Source organism: Portunus trituberculatus, chromosome 19 (genome assembly GCF_017591435.1).
Source record: "Portunus trituberculatus isolate SZX2019 chromosome 19, ASM1759143v1, whole genome shotgun sequence".
Taxonomy (NCBI): domain Eukaryota; kingdom Metazoa; phylum Arthropoda; class Malacostraca; order Decapoda; family Portunidae; genus Portunus; species Portunus trituberculatus.
Window position 1 is genome coordinate 799,749 of NC_059273.1, and position 25,456 is coordinate 825,204.

At 40.6% G+C, this 25,456-nt stretch overlaps 1 protein-coding gene across 1 annotated transcript in view; it reads left to right on the plus strand.

Moving 5' to 3' along the window:
- The window catches only part of LOC123506073 (nephrin-like), a 222,053-nt gene that overhangs the window by 85,909 nt on the left and 110,688 nt on the right, over positions 1–25,456 (plus strand). The window contains 1 exon segment of the mRNA XM_045257930.1: positions 19,227–19,406. Within this exon segment, the coding sequence (XP_045113865.1) occupies positions 19,227–19,406 (180 nt within the window).

Here is a 25,456-nt window from a genome sequence, read left to right on the forward strand (position 1 = left end):
TTCTCTTCCCTCGCTGGCTTTTATCTCTTTTTCCTACATTTTGGGTTGAAGTTCTTCCTTCATTGTAATCGCTTCAAACAACCTTATAATATATACTGAGATAAAAGTAACAATAATTTTCTTTCCCATTACCAGGCCGTGTATCATGACACAGAATACCACATGTATACCACTAACATGTACTTGTGTGTGTGTGTGTGTGTGTGTGTGTGTGTGTGTGTGTGTGTGTGAGAGAGAGAGAGAGAGAGAGAGAGAGAGAGAGAGAGAGAGAGAGAGAGAGAGAGAGAGAGAGAGAGAGAGAGAGAGAGAGAGACTAAGTCTTAGCAAGATTGTTTAATTGATTTCTTGTCCTATTAATTATTCATGATTGTTTTCATACTAATGACTTTTCGATTACAAAACTTGAAAAATCTCATATTTAAGAGAAGAGATTATCTGAAAGAAAATTCCGAACTTCTGTTTTCTGTTTAACTGTTCGTTCACCTGTTTCACCAACGGGCATAGCTTTATTTAACTAAAAGTTTTTGTCACCTTTTTATGTGTGTGTGTGTGTGTGTGTGTGTGTGTGTGTGTGTGTGTGTGTGTGTGTGTGTGTGTGTGTGTGTGTGTGTGTGTGTGTGTGTGTGCGCGCGCGCGCCTGTATGTAGAATGGGTAACTGTTCTTTATTTAGGAACGTGAATTGCGCCGTATTTGATCACTGCATACCCTGGTTACAGTTTTGCTGGTGGTGCTCCTTCAGTACTGTTATTTATGGACATTCATAACATTCTTTTTGATGTTCCGTTGTTGTGTTTCGGTGCAGCACAAACCTGAATTGGCTAGTACAGTAAATGACGTTCTCATCACGGAGGGGCTGCAGGTGGTGACTCAGGCTGCTTCCTATCATTGTTGTGTGTACAGTTAGCGAGTCATTCCTCTCCTGTGGTTGCGACACCTCTACCTTCTTCCTTGTGTGTGTGTGTGTGTGTGTGTGTGTGTGTGTGTGTGTGTGTGTGTGTGTGTGTGTGTGTGTGTGTGTGTGTGTGTGTGTGTGTGCGCGCGCGCGCCTATGAACTGTTTATCGGCTACACGATGAGAGTTATTATTTTATGTTATCATCCGTAAATTTTTGTGAATAAAACTGTAATTATTTCATCGCAGCTTCCCAACTAATAGTAAAGTGATTCATTTCCATTTCGCAAAATTTAAATGATAATGTTTAATTGTTCTTGTTTTCTTTGCATAGAGAGTGTTGTTGAAAATTGCTAATCATAATAAAGAGAAATATCCCAGAAATATATATGGACATATAAAGAAAAAGACCATGGATTCAACGTTTCTGTATGCAACGCAATATTCAACCTTTCTTAATTTACATGAAAGAGAGAGAGAGAGAGAGAGAGAGAGAGAGAGAGAGAGAGAGAGAGAGAGAGAGAGAGAATGGCAGGTAAATAAAAAAAAAGTGATAGAAATAAATGTCACTTAGATTGGTATGAACAGCTGTGTCGACCACTCAGCCTCTATGCTTCTTGTGAGTTGAGTATTTCCGCAGCATCTCTCCCCACTAACACATCGTTCCTCGCCCCATCCATTATTGATGACCACCTGCCACGATCTTGCCGGGCTGGCCACTGAGGGAGCCCTGACGCTCATCACAGTAAAAGGCAAAATTGAGAAGCAGCGTGGGATAAATCTAAATTGAGAAATGTGGTTTGGGTAGAAGTGGGTAAGGCGAGGAAGTGAGAGAGGCGGTGGTGTGAAACGTTAAAAGCGTTGGGAATTGGGAGGGAGATGTGTAGGTCACCAGGGCGGAGTTATCGGGTTCATGTATTGGAGTAATCCGTGATGGAAGATCATTCAGACAGGAACATGTTCAGTCATTGCGACAGGATACTTGAGAGAGAGAGAGAGAGAGAGAGAGAGAGAGAGAGAGAGAGAGAGAGAGAGTGTGTGTGTGTGTGTGTGTGTGTGTGTGTGTGTGTGTGTGTGTGTGTGTGTGTGTGTGTGTGTTACCCTTGATATATGAGCACATAACAATATTGAAATAATTATCAAACAATACATTCAAGTGTTGTCAAATATGTAGAGGTGAGAATACCTTTTATTGCCCTCAGATATAAAAAAAAAAAGAATATTGATTAAATGGAAACAAAAGCATGAAACAAAACCTTTATGTAGTTTTCTGGTGTGCGTCTCGAAGTGGTCAAGGTTTCCTCTGCTAATGAGAACACACGAAACCGTCAGTCCTTATCACGGAGTTTATTGTTGTTGTCGGTTCTTCCCTCAACCGTTTTCCCTTGGGATGATTTCCTCTCTTGGGCGTCATCTCTCACCGTCTCCTTCACCATGTAATTTCACTGAGCCACAGCGCCACACTGATCAGTGTTTCTGGCCCATGGTGAACTTCTGTACCATTACTGTTTTAATTTTGTTTTTTCTGCAGAGCCTCATTCTTGGAAGTCATATGTCATTATGATGCCCTTCATTTCAGGTGTTTATCTGTGTATGAGTAAGTTTATATACACAATTCAAGGTTATGTAAAAACAAGTCACACATTTTCCTCGTTACGGTCACTATTTATTGTATGTCGTAAATAACATATACATGCTTGTCAAATTATGTTTTAGTCGCGTAAAAGTGAATGAATATATTCACTCATTTAATTCAGAATGAGGAGAGGGTGTGTCGTATACAGACAAGTATAACCTCATTACCAGCCTTAGTGTGTAGTTTGCATTTGTTAACCAAAAAGAGTGAACAAAGAAAACTTGCTAAACATTCCTGATGATGGTGTTCCTGGGAGAACATCACTCGTGTGAAACCTGGAATAACGACATCATTATGTAATTAAAACTTGGGTGGGTGTTGCAGAGAGTAAGTGCAAATTGTTCTCAGAAACGGCGTTAGTTTGACACATAAATTAAAGATAATGCGATTTAAAAGTTGTGGTGCAGCTCACGGCGGTAAGCAAGAGCCTCGCAGGTCGGACGGAACAAGTGGTGCTCACCTGACTGAGGTAGAAAAAATGAGACGCGAAGCCCCCACCTAATTACTGGACGACACAAGACTGGAAGGCGTTATCACTCCAGATGAACTATTCATTAGAGTGTAATGGCTTGATTCTTTCGTGAGATCTGCCAGTAGAGCAGATGCATCACGGATTATTGCAAGTGATGTATATTGAAAGACTATGAAAGAAATTGTTTGACTCTGTTTATTTATATATTCATTCATATCTTTATGAAAAATGTAATGGCAGTATAGGCTTCATATCCTTTGTGTGATCAGCATCTGGACAGTTCCACGTTGACCCACGTTTCGCCAATCGCAGCCTAGGAACGACTGACTGTTTACAAACTTTGAGGTGATCACTACCCGAGCACCGCTGAGCCGCTTCACAACGAGGCGTTTGGTTGCCTCATGAAAGCGCTACTTTCAAAGTATCTTCACTTTATTATGGTGAAAAACTTGGCCGTTATTGCGAATGAAATAAAGTGCACTTCACGTTCGCAAGAAGTGTGGCTGTCACTGTGCACTGGCCTGTCCACTCAGTTCTGTGACCTGACTTACTGACGCGGCTCAAGGTGGGCGGTCGTGTGGATGATGTTCTTAAAACTTTATGTTATCTCGTTTTCTCCTAATTTCCTTTGATATCGAAACACACACACACACACACACACACACACACACACACACACACACACACACACACACACACACACACACACACACACACACACACACATTTTGTCGACTGTAAAGTGACGAACGTGTAGTGGTGGAAGAGGAGCGGGTCAGCAATGGAAACTGGCGGGCCGTGGTCCCACTGCCACAAACAAGGACTCGCATCTTAACAATTGCTCGTAAATTGAGACTAGAAGACTTGAATTTAGATCCAGTTCAGAGGATTCCCAACACTTAATTTCGTTTACCAGCGTCTTATATTTCCTGAAGCCTCGGAAGGATAGGTCTGTATATACACAGTGATCCTCAGTGGAAAAGATGTATATATAAAGAAAATGGGTGGAGGCCTCATGTCGCCCGCCTGTTCGAACATACAGTTTATGCTTCTCAAGCATACTGACTTACGTATCACTCTGCCCTTGCCCAACAGTGTTTTGGAACGAAGTAAATGCGGTAGAAAGAAAGGAGAGCGAGAGCGGACAGTTTAATATTATGAATTTTAGAGTTATGTAAAGTGGAAGCCGTGGATGTAAGGGATAGTGTATAGAAAAACGAGAGAGAGAGAGAGAGAGAGAGAGAGAGAGAGAGAGAGAGAGAGAGAGAGAGAGCATAAAAAAAAAGAATCACAAATAGAAATAAATAATAATGACGGGACAGAATAGGAGTCCATGAAAGCAAACATCAGCGACTTTGGACACGTAGATATACGGTTGAGGGAGATGGTGCCAATCATTTTCTGGTGACAGAGCGCGAAAGAGAATAATTATGACTGAAATAAATAACACGGAAAGAAGTATCAGAGAGAGAGAGAGAGAGAGAGAGAGAGAGAGAGAGAGAGAGAGTCCATTCCTTTGTCACATTCCCTCCAAATCTTAGCGTCATGCGCTGAGGCCGTACATTTAGATCCTACTTTCAAACCCTCTTTTCCTCTCTCCTCGGAGTTCCCTTTCAGACCTTCCCAGCATGAGAAGGGGGAAACAAATGTGTGAATAAAACCTGAACCAAAGCCTTGTAATCCCTCGTAGCTTTTAGTTATAAATGGCGTTCAGCGAAGAGCTCTTAGGAACCTGCGTCAGAATATTCCGCTCTGGCTTTGTTTAGAGGGCGAGGAGGGAAAGGGACGGAAAGGAGCAGGACGAGTGGGAAGAAGGACGAAAGGAGAGCGGCAGGGAAGAGGGCGGGAAGAGGAGGATCTGGACGTGATTTCCAACCGTGGAGGAGGTGGAAAAGGAAGATGAGGAGGAGGGGAAAAAGCGGGTAAGACGGGAGGCGAGGTCGTGAGGAAAAGAAGGGATTTTTTTTTTGCCTTGGTTTGAAGGTGGATCGATGACCCGTGTGCGAATTCTTAACTTTATCTTTTTTTCTTTTCTTTTTTGTTTGATGGATGGGAGTGTTAGTCTCACGCGACCAGATACGAGTGCAGTCAGCATGGCCCTTTTTTATTTGACTGAATTTCTTGAGTGATTTATTTTATCTTGTTATTTTTAATTCATATAATGCCTTTATGTTGTCGTTTTGTTTTCTTTTAGACCTCTACATTCTATTTTGTTTGAGCCAGTTTTCAAATAATCTTTTTGGATTGCAACACTGCCCACGTCTTCTCACAGATCGAGTTATCCCCAGGTTAGCCTCGTCTCCCCTTCATAGCGTAGCTACTCTTCAGGGAAATACACATTTGTGATCTTATTTAGTAAATATCCATATACATATATGAACATCACCATCATCATTGTTATAAGCCTTTACAAAACCGCTATTGAAAAGAGACCTCATTCAATCTTCTTTCAGCGTTAAGGCATTGTGCTACTGTCAGCTAGCTATTGTTTGCTTATTCTTTGGTCTGCCTCTGCTCGTCTGTATTTAGTCATTCAGCTTTCTATTCTTTCTAGTGTCTGTTCTATAGTAACACAAAATCAAATTGAAAATTTACTAGCTTCTAGGAGCGGGCACATCGATGTGTCATGTTAGTGTAATATTCATCTTTCTTTTTTTTCCTTTTTTTTTTTTTTTTTTTACGTAGGGAGGAGGACCGGCCAAGGGCAAAAGAAATAAGAAAATAAAAGAAGGCCCACTTGACTGCTGGCTCTCTAAAAAGAGAGCCAACACTGATAGATTAACTATTTTTATTCAAGATTCCGATGCATTCATTTCTTTAACGAGGATAGAAACCATTAGAAATGTTTCGTTTCTTGGAGGCAAACAGCAATGCTTTTGATATTTGTAGATATCAAGACACCATCTCTATTTTTCATCCTTTGATATCTTATATGATCTAACATATTTTTTGACATATTTATTATCTCCACGCTGTATTCCGTACATTATATACTTCAAAGTTGTACAGACTTTTCTCTGAGAATATTGAACAACATATTTTTAAGAAATACGATTGTATATATCAAAGGCATTCCACTCTACATTGATTCGTCTATTAATTCTTACCGTATTTATTGCTTAACTTTGTAGTTCCTTTTAGGAAGTTTTGCATTTTATCAGAATTGTTTTCTCATTCCCTTAAAGTTGTTTATGGAAGGAAAAACGTGAACCCCTGAACATGTGTCTCCTCTGGAAACCCAGTGCCCTCGTCCTTCAATTTGCGTCTCCCTTGACAACCTTGTTTTCTTAAGTTGTCACTTGTCTTGCCCTCCTTCCCGATCCTCCTAAGGGTTCCCCCGGACTGTGGAGGCCTCCGCTGGTCGTCACACAAACCATCGGATCAAAGGAGCTGCGTCCATGGTGTCTGGCAGTCTGTGATCAGCTTTTGAATTAGATTATTTGGCCATCTATCACGTTGCCCAAACGGGGAGAGAGAGAGAGAGAGAGAGAGAGAGAGAGAGAGAGAGAGAGAGAGAGAGAGAGAGAGAGAGAGAGAGAGAGAGAGAGAGTGAGATTTTCAAATTAACTGAACTAGAATGATATGTAAAATTAAAGACTTGACAATTTGAAGTTGACTACTGTCTATATATATGTTTGTTAGTGTTTACAGTTAACGCGTGATTTATTTCTACATTTTATGAGACATTCCTTTATCCTCTATTTTCTTTCCTACATTCCTTCGCATTCTGTTCACGTACCCTTCATCTCCCCGTTCCTTCGATCTCTTCTCTCCCGCCCTGTTTCTCCTCTCTTCTCGCTCCCTCCTTCCTTCCTTGAAGTGGCATCGTTGGTTTTGATGCGACGCGTCATTTCAGGGAGGAGGAAATAATTGTGAGGAACATCTTTTACAGCTAGATAGCAGAGGGTGTGAGGGACTTTTGGAAGGGCGGGAAAATGACACAAAGATCTGATAATGAAGTTCCTTGAGGAAGAGGGAGGCCTGGAGGGGATGGTTCAACGGACGTTTGTGTGTTCATCTTGTGTTCATTGATTTGTATCATGAAGCTCCTTAGTATTGAATGTATCCGGGCGACTAAATTCCTCTTAAAGTTACCGTTTTTTCCATACGTAAAGGTTTGGAAGGGGGCTGGAAATGACTAACAATAAAATTGGGAGACATTTGTGGGAAAAAAACAAAGATACAAAACAGGCAGAGAGGTTTGTTAAGAATACAGCTTTCCTTACCTCCGCTTCCGTAATTTGTCCTTCCCTGCCTTACATCCTTCTCTTTGCTGGCCATTCTTGGTGTTTCCGTGGATTGAACTGCGGGGCAACAGGATCGCCCGAACCCTGCGCCCGACTGAAGGAAAGTGGGGGACGGGAAAATGGAGCAAGAAATGGCTAGAAAGGAAAAAAAAAAAAAAGAAAAGTTGGTGGAGAATACATAAAAAAAAAAAAAGAATTCTATCGCTGCCCAAAGGAAAAGTAGTTATAAGAAAGGGAGTGTGGATGTGAAGAAAGGCATCAAAAGTTATTCTTTACTTGTTATACTTCTCTCTCTCTCTCTCTCTCTCTCTCTCTCTCTCTCTCTCTCTCTCTCTCTCTCTCTCTCTCTCTCTCTCTCTCTCTCTCTCTCTCTCTATATATATATATATATATATATATATATATATATATATATATATATATATATATATATATATATATATATATATATATATATATATGTAGGTGCAACACACCCTCGCTGGCCGTGGAGAGATGACCTGATAAAAGAGATATCTTCTATCCAATTTCTACATCACCAATAGGATTCCCGGCAGCAGCTGGGACCAGGAAGTCGTATCGAGAGTAGTAATCACTTGATGCAATTTAGCAAAGTCAGATCTTCCCCTCTCTGCTTCCCCAATGGCTTCTTTCCCTCAGCCCTCGTGTATTACCATTCTCCTTCCCCAACACCGTGCCTCGGAGACATAGGAAGGACCGCATCACTGTCTTTTTTTTTGACGAAATTAATATGCCGTCTTGACTTTGATGACCCATAATGCACCAGTAAATTCTTATGCATTTCGTCATTGATTCACTTCAACAACATGATTTGTTTTCTTTATCAGGGATTCTTATATGATTTCACACAACGTTATTTTTTCTTCCTCTTGCCTGCTGAATTTATTATAAGGTTTCTGTTGTTCCCAGAGCCATCGACATGATCCGGAACGTACATTTTGTCTAGATATATTTTTTCCAGGTGTTCAGTAAGAGCTTCTGTGGGTCGGGCTTGTGTTTGTGTTGCGGGTGGTGGTCAGGGCGGGGCCATCAAGTGGGGAGGATAAAAGGATGCAGTGTTGACTCTGTTGATGAAAACTCCTGCGCGCCTCACTAATGCTACCAGGGTTATTCCGATAGTAAACCCCATTTTGTTTCTTTTGTATTTGTTTGTGAACGTGGAGTCGTTCTCTCTCTCTCTCTCTCTCTCTCTCTCTCTCTCTCTCTCTCTCTCTCTCTCTCTCTCTCTCTCTCTCTCTCTCTCTCTCTCTCTCAGTGGTGTTCGAGAGAAATGCTGAATCTCAAACACACAGGGTAATAAGCATGGAAGTTTTTAAACGCCTTGTTGGTCAGGAACTCGAAGGCCTAACTATAAAACTAGTAAGCTGGCCTGGCCTCGACCCTTATCGTGGGTGCCTGTGTGTGGGAATGTTTGTGTTAAACCCTTGACCATGAAAGGATATAATTTCTTTGTTTCGTTTATTATTCTTTCTATTTGCTATACCATTTTCACGTTTTCTATTCTCCAATATGCATTTTCTCATTTTACTTCCCTTTTCTTTTCTCTCCACCCTTCCTCTTTCCCTCTCTTTCCCTCTTTCCTTCGTTTTTCCTCTTTTTTTTTTTGTGTGGGGGTTTCCCTTGTACATTAATGGTTCAGTCCTTTCCCTAGTGGTGATGACTCTTCTTTCGAATCCTACAGTAATGTCTTGCGAGTTTCATGCCAGAAATCCATTATCGGAGGCCGCCATGACCCCAAAGTCGTAAGTGTTGGGGAACACGTGAAATTCCTGGTTTGTCACAATGTGTCGCCAGTAAATTCCTCGCTTCTATATTTTCCCCTCAAGTTACCTCATATCTGAGTGTGCTTTTTCTTGTTTATGGAACATTTTCTCTTCCTATTTTTCTCCTATGACACTTTACATTGAATTTTTATCTACTATACCCTTCATGCTGCTCTCAATTTAATTGTTTTATTTTTAGTTTCCTTATAAATATGTTAGGTTACGTGACACCTTGAATTTCTCCTAAGTGCATTATTCTGGGAGTCGTTGCTTTTTGAGCCCTATTGGTCTCGTGAGGTTGAAGGAGACTGGGTGAGTGCATGCAGCAGTGGAATTGCGTGAAAAAAAAAAAAATGAGAGCACTGGAAAGGACCGGAATTTAGATAGTCTAGATAGCTTTCCTCTAGAAGTGAGTGAAGGAGGTGAGGAGGAGCAGAACTTGTGTGAGGCTTAAGAAGTGGAAATGGAGAAGTAGGAGAAGGAGAGAAGAAACACCGAGGCGAGTGGGTGAGGAAGAAAATTTATTGTTGAGGTGAGGTAACAAAGTGGCCAGGTGGGGAGAAGTTGAGAGAGCGTGGAAGTGAGTGGGCGGCAGGAAGAGGAGTTGAAAGCCGTGAGTGCTGGCATGCCTGGCCTCACTAAGTCTTCCTTGGCACCGTAAGAATGTCACGAACCAAAACAGCAAGGCCTATATCAGAAAGCTTATCCCTTTCCATGTGGGCAAGAGTATAATTACCGGTCCAACCACAAGTGTGCTTCTATATATGGGCAGTGTGTGGTGTGTTATTGCAACTTAATGGTAGTTATTTTAGTTAATAATATATAGTGTTCCTAACTACTAGGGTGATGTTCGATTGGGTTGAGAGAGAGAGAGAGAGAGAGAGAGAGAGAGAGAGAGAGAGAGATGGGGAGAGGAGGATTGGTAAGAAAGTACACAAGTAATGAAAGATAAAAGTATAAAAAAAGAGAAAGGAAAAAGAGGAAGAAGAAAGGCAGCAAGAAGACGTACGGATGTGTCGGGCGAGTGACGAAGCAGTACTCTGTCTCGCCAGATGAATGGGCCTCCGACGCGGCGGTGAGGGAAGAATACGTCTCCTGAGGCACATTTAGGCGATGTTGCAGGGAAAGCGCTACAAATATTTCACACACAAAAAAAAATCCTTTTTCACTACTCCTTGGCTATTTTATGCTCTTCTCCACAACACACACACACACACACACACACACACACACACACACACACACACACACACACACACAGAGAGAGAGAGAGAGAGAGAGAGAGCGAGAGAGAGAGAGAGAGAGAGAGAGAGAGAGAGAGAGAGAGAGAGAGAGAGAGAGAGAGAGAATTTGTTATCCGACGTGAACCGATTCCTACAATGTCTGTAAATATATCACACATTTTTTAACACACACACACACACACACACACACACACACACACACACACACACACACACACACACACACACACACACACACACACACACACGCCCGGTAGCTCAGTGGTTAGAGCGCTGGCTTCGCAAGCCAGAGGACCGGGGTTCGATATTTGGGTGTGTCTCCTTTCACGTGTAGCTCCTGTTCACCTAGCAGTGAGTAGGTATGGGATGTAAATCGAGGAGTTGTGACCTTGTTGTCCCGGTGTGTGGTGTGTGCCTGGTCTCAGGCCTATCCGAAGATCGGAAATAATGAGCTCTGAGCTCGTTCCGTAGGGGAACGTCTGGCTGTCTCGTCAGAAACTGCAGCAGTGAAACACACACACACACACACACACACACACACACACACACACACACACACACACACACACACACACACACACACACACACACACCATTTTAGTAAAGAATTTAATGAGAAAGGAGTGGTGTGAATGAAGCTCATGATGAGACTCGTTAACGCTCACAACAACAAAAGAACGTCATTACTCTTATGATTATTATTATCATTATCATTATCATTATTATTATTATTATCATTATTATTAATAATAATAATAATAATATTATTATTATTATTATTATTATTAGTAGTAGTAGTAGTAGTAGTAGTAGTAGTAGTAGTAGTATTTTTGTTGTATTAATATTAATGATAATGATAATAATAATAATAATAATAATAATAATAGTAATAATAATGATGATGATGATGATGATGATGATAATTAATAGTAGCAGTAGTTGTAGTAGTAGTAGTAATAGTAGTAATAATAGTAATAGTATTTGTTGTAGTAGTAGTAGTAGCAACATAATTTTTCTCTCATCATTATCATCATCTTCACTACAGTTCAGAGTTTAATTTCTATCTAAGGATAAATAAATAACATTCGCTATCAATATTTTCAATTTTGTTGCATTCGCCGTGTATCTCTCTCTCTCTCTCTCTCTCTCTCTCTCTCTCTCTCTCTCTCTCTCTCTCTCTCTCTCTCTCTCTCTCTCTCTCTCTCTCTCTCTCTCTCTCTCTCTCTCTCTCTCTCTCTCTCTCTCTCTCTCTCTCTCTCTCTCTCACACACACACACACACACACACACACACACACACACACACACACACATTTTTACACCTCCTCTCTTTATTACTCTCTTTAATGATATTACGATTTCACGCGTAAGGAGAGGAACAACGTTAGATCTTCTCCATTATCTCCTTCTCCTCCTCTTTTTACCTATCCCTTTCCTCCTCAATTTCAGGCCTTTAACCACAACATTGCACAAGAGTGAGTTTGATAAATATTATTAATCTTCACTGGTTCGTGTATAGGGATCGTGTCTATATGTTCACGTCGGTGTTGGCGCGAGCAACCCCCTATGTGGCAGCTTAGCAGTAATTTCATTTCCTTTTGTGCGGTTAGAGTGAAAGTTTTGTTCTAATTTGTTTTTATGAATGTTGAATGGATTAGAAGTGTGTGTGTGTGTGTGTGTGTGTGTGTGTTTCACTGTTTGATCTGCTGCAGTCTCTGACGAGACAGCCAGACGTTCCCCTACGGAACGAGCTCAGAGCTCATTATTTTCGATCTTCGGATAGGCCTGAGACCAGGCACACACCACACACCGGGACAACAAGGTCACAACTCCTCGATTTACATCCCGTACCTACTCACTGCTAGGTGAACAGGGGCTACACGTGAAAGGAGACACACCCAAATATCACCCGGCCGGGGAATCGAACCCCGGTCCTCTGTGAAGCCAGCGCTCTAACCACTGAGCTACCGGGTGTGTGTGTGTGTGTGTGTGTGTGTGTGTGTTTCCTGATTACCCTACTTATATATTTCGATGTCATTGATATTTCGTATTCGATCTCTGTTTGATTGATGTCTTTTCGCCATATCTTCATTCGCAATTTTCCTGTGTTCGATTCTTTTCTTATTACTATTCTACACATTTTTAATCAACATTTTGTGAATTATCAAATATACCTTGCTTTTATCGCCAGTAAGGATGAAAAAAGTTAGCAATTTATATATGTATTCCCGATTGAGTCTACTGCTCTTTGGGTTAGGAAGTCATAACAATCATCAGAAAATGTAACAATTTAGGGATTTGATTTGGCAGTTTCGACATCAGTTGTAAACATCCCATGACAAGCGTTTACCCTCAAAATCTTTGGCTAAACATTTTTTTTCGCACCTAAACATTTTTGTACCATACATGCAAACCCTGGGAGCTGGGGCGTTTACATTAGCTAACCGCACACAGCCCCTCGTCTTGTAAGGTTTCTAGGCATTTCTACGTCAAGTTCACGCTTATGCTGTGAGTGAGAAATCTGGTATCTAGAGTATGAGGGATCAAAGATATTACACATCTTAGTACTTTTCCAGTTAAATCACTGTAAACCTGCTTTCCTTTTACATATGAGGAAAGATTCCTAACACTTTTGAACATAAGGAAACAAATTTGTAATTCAATACAAAAAATAAAACCACCAAGCTTTGATGTAAAATTAGTGAGTAACGCTAACCAATTCACATTGTGGTTAAGGAGGTAACATAAGAAGCGCCGCTGATTTACTAATCTTTGGTGGCCTTGTTCCTCTTACGTGAATGTCGGTCGATCCACAAGGCTAACCATCTTCAAGGGGGCGTGGGGATGGAGATTCCAGGGTGTTATCTTGTTTGACCTCTTAAAAAGAGAATATTTGGGGGCAGCAGCGTAAGGAACGCCTTAGAAAGCAAGAGATCCGATAAAATTAAAAATCTTATTAGAAGTAGAACTTATAGGAAGGATATTACAATTCAAGTATTTCGTATTGAAATATTTCAAATTTCTTTCTAACATATATATTAGTAAAGTATCTCCCAAAAATGTATTTCTAGATGTTTAATTCTATACATTAACTTTCACTGATGTATTAGTTCTTTGGGAAAAGGAAGAAGATATGAGAGAAACCTTAGTTTAGTAATCATCTAAGCCTCAGAATGCGATGATCGGATGTGTACATGGAATGCCAGTAAGGAGAGATGCCACAGAGAGCAGCACGATGTGTGTGTGCGTGTATATGTGAGTGAGTGTGTGTGTGTGTGTGTGTGTGTGTGTGTGTGTGTGTGTGTGTGTGTGTGTGTGTGTGTGTGTGTATGTGTGTAGCAGGAAGCCTTAGAATGGAGCACATCAGTGGTTTCTGTTCACTAATGGATGCCTAAATACTTTTCTCTAAGTGTGCAGTTCATGAGTGTCCATAAATATGTGGGATTCTGCTTATGTGCAGATCCTCAGAAAGAGAAATTGTGCTTCCGGGTGGCCACCTTTTTTGATAATGATTATTATGATACGCACATTCCTTACATTCAGCAAGTAACCTTCAAACATTTCGCTGTTGCCTTGGAATTTCCATGTCTCATTTCTTGCTCCCGTTCGTTGATGGCGTCTCATATCGCACCCTTCATTAGAACTGCTGGCCACATATTCATTACTTTACACTAGCAGTAAAATAGCGTCTTGGATCTCGCGTAACCAAAGTATTATTATTACTGCAAACCCTAGCACACACATGAGCGCAATCATGCACACTCGCTCAAACACACACACACACACACACACACACACACACACACACACACACACACACACACACACACACACACACACACATTTAATCATCACACATTTTAATTTGTTTGGATGTAGACTCGGTGTAAACCTGATTTTTCACAAAATATTTTTTTCCTTTTTTTTTTCTCTCTCTGAATGCATGTATTGATTCAAAGATTTCTTTTTATTTATTTATTTTTGAGTATCACACTCATGGATGAAGCTGCCGCGATTTGGAAGATAATTGTCAACAAGTGCAGAATACTTTTGGCGTCAACTGGTTATCTTTTATCATGCTTTTTTTCATCGTTATATTCATAAACTAAATCAATGAGAAACATACTATTTACTATTCCAGCTTCTTAATTTTATCGTTTATTTTTCCTCGCGGATAATTTGTGAGAGCAAATATTGAAGCAGTAAATATTGCTCTGCTTTTAGCCTTTTATGGAGGCGGTAAAAAATGTGAAACTGGAAATCCTCAACTAGCCATTAGTTTTTCCACGTAATCCGCTGCAAGAGAGGCAGAGATTAACAACATCCATTAATTTTGCATGTTTACGCACAATGAAAGTTTCCGCTTTAGGACTGTGAGAAATCTATCACATTCTTCGGCCTGTTCTCTTTACATGTATTTGCTGCCAAACCCAAATTAGATGTGCTCATGTTTATCTACCAACTTTTACATCACGAGGTTGTCCTGAATTGAATCAATCAATCATTACGTGGGGAATGACGGGAATGGTTCACTATACTACATGCACACATCCAGACGTCGACTCTTGTGGATCATGTCAGCCTCCGTGATCTTTCAGAGTTTGCATTATATATATATATATATATATATATATATATATATATATATATATATATATATATATATATATATATATATATATATATTAATGCAAACTCTGAAAGATATATATATATATGTATATATTATATATATATATATATATATATATATATATATATATATATATATATATATATATATATATATATATATATATATATATATATATATGACCCATTTATTATCTAAGTCCAAACCTACCAGATGAACTGCATTTTTTATATTACTCTGTATACCACCAGGAACGGATGGCTGGAGAAAATAATTATGAATGTCACGTGTTCTTCCATGCCAGGATGTGAACTTAAGGGTGAACTTGACGCAAGTATCATCATCAAGTATAATCATCACCACAGAGCAGCTGCCGTATGACTGAACTTTCGTTACTACATGTAGGCATGCGCCTCTCGGCAGACGTACAGTTCCATGATAAGGCAGAAATGCCAGATTTTTTTTTTTTTATGTTATTAACACACACACACACACACACACACACACACACACACACACACACACACACACACACACACACACACACACACACATATTTCATTGTCTCGGTAAAGATGGAAAACATCACGTGATAACGAGCAACTTTACGATAAATGTATTCGTAATATTTCCACATAGTGAGCAAGATCAAAGCAGCGAGAGGAGGGCCGCCCCTGCCTAATATCACAACCTTTCCCATTGTCCATGTTTGTACTCATTTTATTTATCGTCGTCCAGCAGACCCTTGGCTGCCCTTCTCCACACACTCGCCTCCTCTCCACCTGGCCTCATTATAGCCCGTTAATTGGATATCAGAACACATTGCCATACATCGCTAGAGAGACTCAGTAAGGGACTCGGTTAATTATATACGCCTGGCGAGTACCGCCTCCTAATAAGATTTCACGCCTGGAAACTCTGTCTTTTGAGCTTTGTCGAGTGTTTTTCAGCTGCTGCGTTGTGTTTTGTTTTGTTTTACTCATAGTTGTGGTGGTGTTGTCCTTCAGATATTTCATGCATGCGTGTCGTTGTTTTGTTCGTGTCCGTCACGGCTCAATTTGTTTTCGTTTAGTTTTACTCATCCTCATATTTTTTTTTTGTCCGTTTTTTCTTTTACTTGAACCAGAAGGTTTCCTTTAGATACTTGTTAATATAATGTCACTTCTGCATTATAGAGGTATATATTTTGTGGTTGTGTGTGTGTGTGTGTGTGTGTGTGTGTGTGTGTGTGTGTGTGTGTGTGTGTGTGTGTGTTCTTATACTCTACCGCTCACCGAGTGCCGCATCGGTTTTCTTAAATGTTAATTAAACATCTTATTTGGATTGGACGTAAAAAGTGGCTTGTGTTTGTGCTTAAATAAACCACCATCATGGATGAATGTTACATGAAAACTGCTAATCTTTGTTCCATGTATTTCATGCCTATGGTTTTCGGTACTTCAGTAAGTATGCGTTTGTGTCAGCACTTTATATAGTTTTCCCCAACAACACTACGCACACAATCCTTTGCAATACATTTGTTTGGCCTTAAAGTCACAGAAACGCAGCATGACAGAGAAAACTTGCGGCCAATATGTAGTCCTTGCGGGGGGGATCAATACCTGGCGTCGTTGGGCTGGCGCGTGGCTGGAGCCTCGGGTCATATGCAGCTCAGGCGCCTCACTGCAATTGGATTAAAAGACTGAATATCGGCAGAAGGCGAGTAAAATACACGATGGCAACATGGTACTGCGCGGCATAGGCTCCGCTTCCCCATGGCATCTCCATGTCGTCTGCCTGTCCTTGCACACCTGTTATTGCTGTGCGCGCTACGGCCCACACAAGCGGAAAGTTACGATACAAACTCGCATTAAAAATAGTATTATCCACACCTGCTGCTGATAAGGATATGCACTTAGTGTGAAATATTCTCTAGCTCATTATAAATCGCTTCATGTAAAACCGATATTTTTTCTCTATCCGGCGCTCTGATTACTCTCACGAAGCAACCACGGGAGATGAAGGAAGTGGAGTGTGTATGAAGCGAGTTTAGTGTTGTTTTGGATATCGTGTGTGGCCTTGAGTCGATTGTCATTAGTGGGAAAGTTTACCGTACGAGTAGTTCTCTCAGTGTAGCGCCAGAGGATGAGAGTTTGAATGCATTTACTATGTCTGCCTCTCACCTGGGTGTATGTATGTCTGGAGAACTGTCTTGTCTTGGTCCCACTGGTTTGTATGAATAGCTCTCGGTTTTAACTGCTAAATGATTTCATGATGATGCGGCAAGCTGTTGTTAAGGAGAAAAGGTGTTAACAAGTTCACATCTTTTGCATAGTCACTTGTTCTAACACTTTTCAAAAATATAGTATGGAAGAAACTTTATTTTTCATTTGTCTCATCATTGTGGCTCATTTTTTTTCATTCTTGAAAATTCCGTATCCCTTGAAAGTAAGCTCTTATTTTCTTGATGGGCTGTTGTTTCTCTTCGTTTCATTTTTTTTCTTTTTGTTTTCCAAATTTTTCTCCGTGACGTCACACTCGCTGGCGCTTGAAAAAAATTGGCTCAGAAACAGCACGGCCGCCTACAGATTTGCAGCCCGGTCAGGTACACTTCACGCCTCAGACTGCGTCCGCATGACCTATCACACTATCACCGCATTCACCCACGCTCTTGTCTGTACTTCACCAATCTCCAGTCTACCTACGCATCTACGTACACTCCCCACACCCTTTCCTTTACATCCAACATACCTCACATTCCTGCGTCCCTTACAGTATCCATGACTACGGGGAAAAATAATTATAAGTTATCCGAAATTAGATTAAAAGTTGAAATAGAGTTGATAATTTACAAACGACTGATCATTTGCGGGAACATACAGACTTACAAGAATAACATGAATATGTACATTAATCAATGTCCACATCTTTATTCATCTTCTCGTCCTTATGTATGCGTGTATGTGTGAGTCCCATTTATAGTTTTATGACATATGACTGAATCGAATTATGGTGATTATTACATAATTAATGATCTGTCAATGTCAGCCCTCACATTTTTTTCGTCTCCAATGAGTAATGACTGAGAAGAGTTCATTACGGTGCAGCATGACACTCCCCGTTATATGAAATGTGTGTGTGTGTGTGTGTGGGGTGGGTGGGTGGGTGTGTGTGGTGGGGGCGCCGTGGATGGGTGGTTTACTGCAAGGATGGGTGGTTAGGTGTAATTTTTAGCGCATGAACCTTCCATAATCTCACAGTCCTGAACATGAAATAGATATTACTTGGTCAGCAATAATTGAGAGAATCACACGGAATTCGAAGCTCCAGCTCCCTCATTGCTCATGCTTCCCCCTCTCTGAGTCGACAGGCAGAGTGGATGTGGAGGAGACGAACATAAGGGCCACATTCTAAGCCCAGCGTCCATACAGCGGACAAAAATGGATTGCCACGTTGTATTGAATCTTTATAAAAGTTAATTATTTTTGCACTTCTTGTCAAGCTAATCAAGAAAAACGATCTAGGCAGCCATTCATGTGAGGTAATTAGAAGAGAACAATGTGGCTGCAGGAAACATTTGGCAATAATTTAGAGTGTGACCTAATTATGGCGACGCCCCACGACACCCGCTAACTAGAGGAGACTCAACGTGGCTCCCGCTTGTGCTTTGATTATATTGTGGTGGCGGGAGGCTTTGGTGGCAGTGATGATGATGTGAAGGTGAGGGTCTGGTGCTAGTCTGACGCGGCTGCAAGAGAACTGGAACAGTCAGGTGTACGAGTAGATTTAAACTCATCGCTTCTCCGTGAAGTCCCCCTGTCTCGTAAATTTCCTGGTATTGCAAGTCTTCAGCACATCTCGGGGCATAAAGCAACATGAACCTTGATGGTCAGGCACACGTGGAGGGAAATATAAATGTGATGAATTTGTTTGTATCCCTGGAAATTTTTTTCGCTAGACAACACACACACACACACACACACACACACACACACACACACACACACACACACACACACACACACACACACACACACACACACACACACTGAACTGAACAGTAAGTATATTAAAAAAAATCCATAATAACTTGAATAACATTGCTTGTATGGCATTCAAGAAATCTTGAACTAGATTTCACAACACATTGTATGTTTCAATGACTTCAGATGGCAGTAGAACATAGACTTCGACAGATATAGCTTAAAGCAGATACACTCACTTGTAGGCTAATAGGCAGAACATACTTGAGTAGAAAATATGCGTAGATAGACGTGACTTAAAGAAGAACTACTTATAGGTAGCATTCTCATGACTAATGTTTTCTCTTCTATTTTTAGGTTTCAACCGGAGCATCCCTGGCTACCCTCGCTACGAGATGATCGGGGACGGCATTGACGGGGAGCACCACCTCAGAATCCACAACACGACGCTCAACGACGACGCTGACTATCAGTGTCAAGTGGGGCCCGCCGACGGACACCCGCCCATCAGAGGCACCGGTCATCTCACCGTCCTAAGTGAGTACTATATCTTTTTATCCCAGTCATTTAATAATAGTTAATAACAGAACGATACACACACAAGGATAAAATATTTAAGACATGCTATCACTCCATATATTAAGGCAGCTTCTTTGGTCTCATCTTGCACGGTTCACAGTATTGTACTGGATGGTTGCTCTTCTGCCCTTAGTCTTATGAGCTGATACGCTTTGGGAAACAGTCAGCGAGGGCGTGTGTAGTCACTTATCTATGGGTGGGATCGTTACATTATCATGCAAACTATGACAGGGAATTATGTCAATAGCGAACGATGTTTTCAGATTTTTATGTTTTCTTGGCGTTATAGTTAATATAAACGACATTTTTGCTTCTATATATATATATATATATATATATATATATATATATATATATATATATATATATATATATATATATATATATATTTTATTTTATTTTTTTTTTTTTCCTTTTAATCAGTGTTTATTCCTGTTATTTAAATTTCACAAAGATGTTTTTTGTTTTCGTGGAGGCCCTTCCAGTGTTATTCTTTTGTTAAGCCTCTGCAGCTCGGCCACAATCTCCATTAAACAGAGATTATGGAGGATAACGTTTCGCTGGCTGAGGTTAAAATAAAATTTTTGGAAAGTAAGTATATCTAATGACTAGCATATTATATTTAGGTTTCGTAACGATACTATATTTAGACTTCGAATAACTCATAGATACATAACGATGTGGGTCCAGTAAAAGCAAGATAAATGCTGCTCTCTCTTTCCATCTTTATGTGTTAAGAGTATTCTGCATGAAATTTGAAAGAAAGAAGCTTGCTCCCTGATGCGTGATTTGAATGAGGTTCGTTGCATTATACGTGAGAAAACCTCGACGTGCATTTTTCCCAGTGATTCCGAGATTCAACGTTTAGCATGAGCCGCCTTTGAACCGAGAGCATCGAAAGTTGTCGACGTGATAGGTATGTGGCAGTGTGTGAGTGTGTGTGTGTGTGTGTGTGTGTGTGTGTGTGTGTGTGTGTGTATATATATATATATATATATATATATATATATATATATATATATATATATATATATATATATATATGTGTGTGTGTGTGTGTGTGTGTGTGTGTGTGTGTGTGTGTGTGTGCGTACGCGCGCGCGTGTATACGTGCATGAAAACCACACGTTTCAGGTATAGAATCGTATTGTAGCCTATAAATATATTTTCTCTCTCTCTCTCTCTCTCTCTCTCTCTCTCTCTCTCTCTCTCTCTCTCTCTCTCTCTGCTCTTTCTAGCTTTAGAGAACGTATATTAATGGAAGAGATGATCGTAGCATTTGATAGTGAACTGGGGTAGTGAATTAATACAATAGCGGTGGCTGTGGCGAGCAAGACAAAGGATGAACTAGGTCGGCTCTACCCACACTGACTTGCTGCACGGAACACGTTTTATGCATGAAATTTAAAACTATCGCTGAGAACAATGAACAGAAGATAAAGAAGAGAGAAAAAAATATGATAAATAGATGCATTTACGATGATAAATAAGGTATGAAATATAAGTATATATATATATATATATATATATATATATATATATATATATATATATATATATATATATATATATATCAGTAAATAATAAAAGCATGGAGAAAGGAAGCATAATTATTTGAGAAAAGGAAAAGTAATATATGTAAAGGAGGAAAAGAACATATATGAAAGTGAAGAATGAGACAAGAAGAGACTTAGGTGCATGAGTAGCGATAAAGTTAGAGAATGAAATTAGGGAAGATGCAACCAATAAACATGATAAACCCGACGGGAAAAAAATTGAGTGTCCAAGATAAAGGTAAATAATTTTGGTAGATTTCAGCGGCTAGGTCTGGGTATGCTGAAAGTGAACAACGAAAACGGGAAAGAAAAGAGGAGGAACCAATAGAGATTCGGATATTGGTAACTACATGATCTACATATTCACTTCCTCTGTACTGCTCGTTCCTCGTCCTCCCTCTCCCTGGGCCTCTCGTTCATCAGTGTGGTAATAATTCACAATCACATCCTCGTTGCCTCCATGCCATGAGAGCAAATGAACTTTCTCTTTTTTACTGACTGTATTGCTTTTTATTGCATCTAACAAAAAATAACTTAAATTTTTGTTGTCATATTTGGTTTAAAAATGGTTATGAAATGGATTCAAATAGTGTTGAATTTTTTTATTATCAACAGACACCGTAAGAGTTCAGTTATGTTTCCTTCTAAAACGTTTATCGAAAGAAATATAACAGTAAGATTCTAGGATCTATCTTTGATACAAAATATATTACGGCATAGAAAATTCAAGGAAGGTTTGAAAAATGCAAAAGCCTTTCCACTTGCATACCTACGTAGGTGCAAAGGAGAAGAAAAAAATGTCCTGCTGCTGCCGATAAGAGAGAGGACGGAAAGAAGTGCGACAAAACACGAGAAAAAGCAAGACGGAAAAGAAAGTAAAAGACATCTGGAGAAAGTTATTTACGGTGCTCATTACCAGAGCGAGAGTGTGTGGTGTGGCCAGCGTCATTAGCCCAGGAGCCACCCTTACCCCCCACCTTCTCTCTCTCTCTCTCTCTCTCTCTCTCTCTCTCTCTCTCTCTCTCTCTCTCTCTCTCTCTCTCTCTCTCTCTCTCTCTCTCTCACACACACACACACACACACACACACACACACACACACACACACACACACACACAGTCCTTGCCTCTAGATGGCCTTTCTGTCCAGAACTGCCACGCTTGTACTAAATTTCTCGCGAGGTGAAAATGAGTGGCAGTTCTTGCAGTCGAAAATTTCACATTTTGGACTGAGTCTTTCGTTTTTGTGAGTCCTTTTGGTCGTTCTTATCCTGGACGCCACTTACTGGAGAGAGAGAGAGAGAGAGAGAGAGAGAGAGAGAGAGAGAGAGAGAGAGAGAGACTGCAATGTAGTTTTTCCAGTTCGAAGACAATGGAAACAAATAATAATAAAAATACCAAACTGCATTTTTTTTTTGTCATATATCAATTCCGGGTGAACACCAAGAATGGAAAATTAAATGTACATCTTAGGAGACGAAGGCCAGAAAAGCGATGGGGAGGAGGAGGAGGAGGAGTAGGAGGAGGAGGAGAGACACGAGATTCAGCCTTCATCTCTCACCCCTCCTCCTCCTCCTCCTCCTCCTCCTCCTCCTCCTCCTCCTCCTCCTCCTCCTCCTCCTCCTCCTCCTCCTCCTCTCCTCCTCCCTAAGGTTCTTCGTGCCGCCCGAAATGAGAAAAGTTTTGTGAAATTCAGAAGAGAGGCGGCGTCAGTATCGGTGAAGATAAAGACTTAATTAGCAGATTTCCTCCCGGCCAGAGTACGATCGGCTGCGTGGTGGGCGCGTGTTGCAAGTTGGCGGCCTCGTAAGGAACGTGGAAGAAGACGAAGAGGAGGAAGAGGAGGATCTATTTTCCTTTGGGTTATTCAGGGCCTTGTCATGTCTCCTCTTTCTTTCTCAGACGGGTCAGCGGTTGCGAAGTTTATGGAGTGACGGTATCATTATGTATACAAAGAATGGTTACTAGTTTATAGCGTCCACACACACACACACACACACACACACACACACACACACACACACACACACACACACACACACACACACACACACACACACACACACAAAGTAGGTATAATAACACATATATACACCCATAACTCTCTGTCGCTGTCTTTGTCTCAGCTTCCTGGCCGAGATAACGTAGAGGAACAGAGGCGACATTCGGTCCCCACAAATAGCACTGGCAGCGTTACCATTACGGACGTGTTACACCAGGCAAGTGGGGTGGACGCACTTCGCCTCCGTCTTGCCCCGCAACGTTCCTCCATTCAGCTTCCCATATTTGCAATCTCCTCATTTCCCCCCTCGCCAAATTGCACTTTCAGAGGCTTAGGGTCGCAGTAATTAGGGAGAAAGGGAAAAGTGCTGGTGCGGCCCTAAGAAGTACTGTAAGTGTGGTGGAAGACTGGTGAGGATATTGTCGGAGAAGGGAGAGGAAGAGGAGGCAGGCGATAAGAGGACCTGGGCGGGAGGGATAGTAGAGGAAAAAAGAGGAATTTTCTCCCTCTCATAATTGCGTTTTTTACGGCTTCCCCCTTAAAGTTACGATTATTGTTATTGCTTAGTCACTATTTTCGTTGTTTTTTTTATTAATATCTTTATTAGTGTATGTATAAAGAAATGGTGTTTTGTACTTATTGTTATCATCTTTTGTTGGTGTTATTATTGTTGTTATCATCTTTTGTTGGTGTTATTATTGTTTTTATCATCTTTTGTTGGTGTTATTATTGTTGTTTTTCTTGTTGTTGTTCTTGTTGCTATTTTTGTTCCTGTTTTTTGTTACCATGATTATTATTATCCAGTAAGATTCTGCTACTTTTCTTAAATATTATATATATATATATATATATATATATATATATATATATATATATATATATATATATATATATATATATATATATATCTTCTGTGCCGGTTTTACTGACAAATTACTTTCCAATCCATTAATTTCACTTCCCTGTTTTGACCTCTTTTCAGAACCCCTTATTTATTTTCCCTATACGGTATCCCACCCTCCCTCTTCCTCCTCGTCCTCCTCCTCCTCCTCCTCCTCCTCCTCCTCCTCCTCCTCCTCCTCCTCCTCCTCCTCCTCCTAATCTTTCCACTCTAATAACCTTCTCCATTATGAATTTGAACGAAAAAACGTAAATTCATCACGGGAAAATTCTACAGAAATAAGTAACTTACAAAACATTGTAAATTTTTGAAAGACTGCAAAAATAACAGTTTAAGTTCAATAATGAAATTTTCTCCACCAAGTTGAGAGAGTGCATTTAACTTTCAATATGATTTTTTTTTAGATCTAGAATTTCGTCTTTTACTTTGTGTCATGTTAGATTGGTGGCATCTCAAAACTCGTCCCCCTTTCCCGATGCCTAACAACACGCCGCTCTTCCTGCTCGTTTTTTTTCATTTTTTTTTTTCATCAGTTCCCCTCAGCCCTCCATGGCCTTCGTGTTCGCCTTTCTCCCACCTCTCAACCCCTCTCGCCTGGCCTCCCTCTCTCCCTCCCCTCACATCCGGTTTTGCCTTGCTTCCTTCACCTCCCTGCTCCTTCTCAGTCTTCTCTCTCACGTCCGTGCTCTCTTATCTCCTTCTCTTTTGTCTCCTTTGTGGGTTTGTCGTTTTTCATTCTCCTTTCCCGAGACGCCTTCTTTCTTTTTCCCATAATATCTCCTCATATTAATTCTCTCTCTCTCTCTCTCTCTCTCTCTCTCTCTCTCTCTCTCTCTCTCTCTCTCTCTCTCTCTCTCTCTCTCTCTCTCTCTCTCTCTCTCTCTCTCTCTCTCTCTCTCTCTCTCTTTTGCTGTCAGTGGTACTCGTACCATTCTCTTTTTTTTTCTTTCTCACTTAACTTCCCTTACTTTATTAGGTTCTTTATTCCACGCCACTCAACCTGACTCCAATTTTTCTGCAGCCTCTCCACATCCATCCATCTCTCTTCTGTACCTCACATTTCGCCTCTGTTCCGTATAAGAGAGTCTTCCATCGACCTTGACTTTCTCTTTCCTCACCTTTCGACGCACCATCTGCATACATCTTCCTCCCAAGATTCATCACGCTGCGAAGTTCCCATGCCACCAGTCATCGCAAATTCTGCCCTAAGCCAGATCCCTTTTTTATATGGCTGCCAACAATAGATATATAACACACTGTGAGTTTCCTTGTTTTATACATGTTCTTAGAGTGTCATATTGTTTCACTCTGATGTTCTATTTATTTTTTAACGATAATATTAAACAGAAATGTGCAGGTTTATTTTTAAATTCAAATACTGCAGCGACTCTCCACGGCTTTCATCTGCTTGTCGGGTTAAATTCGAGACCTCGCGAGACACTCTGGGATCACCAAACTTCGTCTCTTTAATTCAAGGGTAAAGTAAAGTCGGGGCAGCCACGAGTGTGATACGAGGTGAAGTGCGTCCCGGGAAGCTTTCAACACCGGCT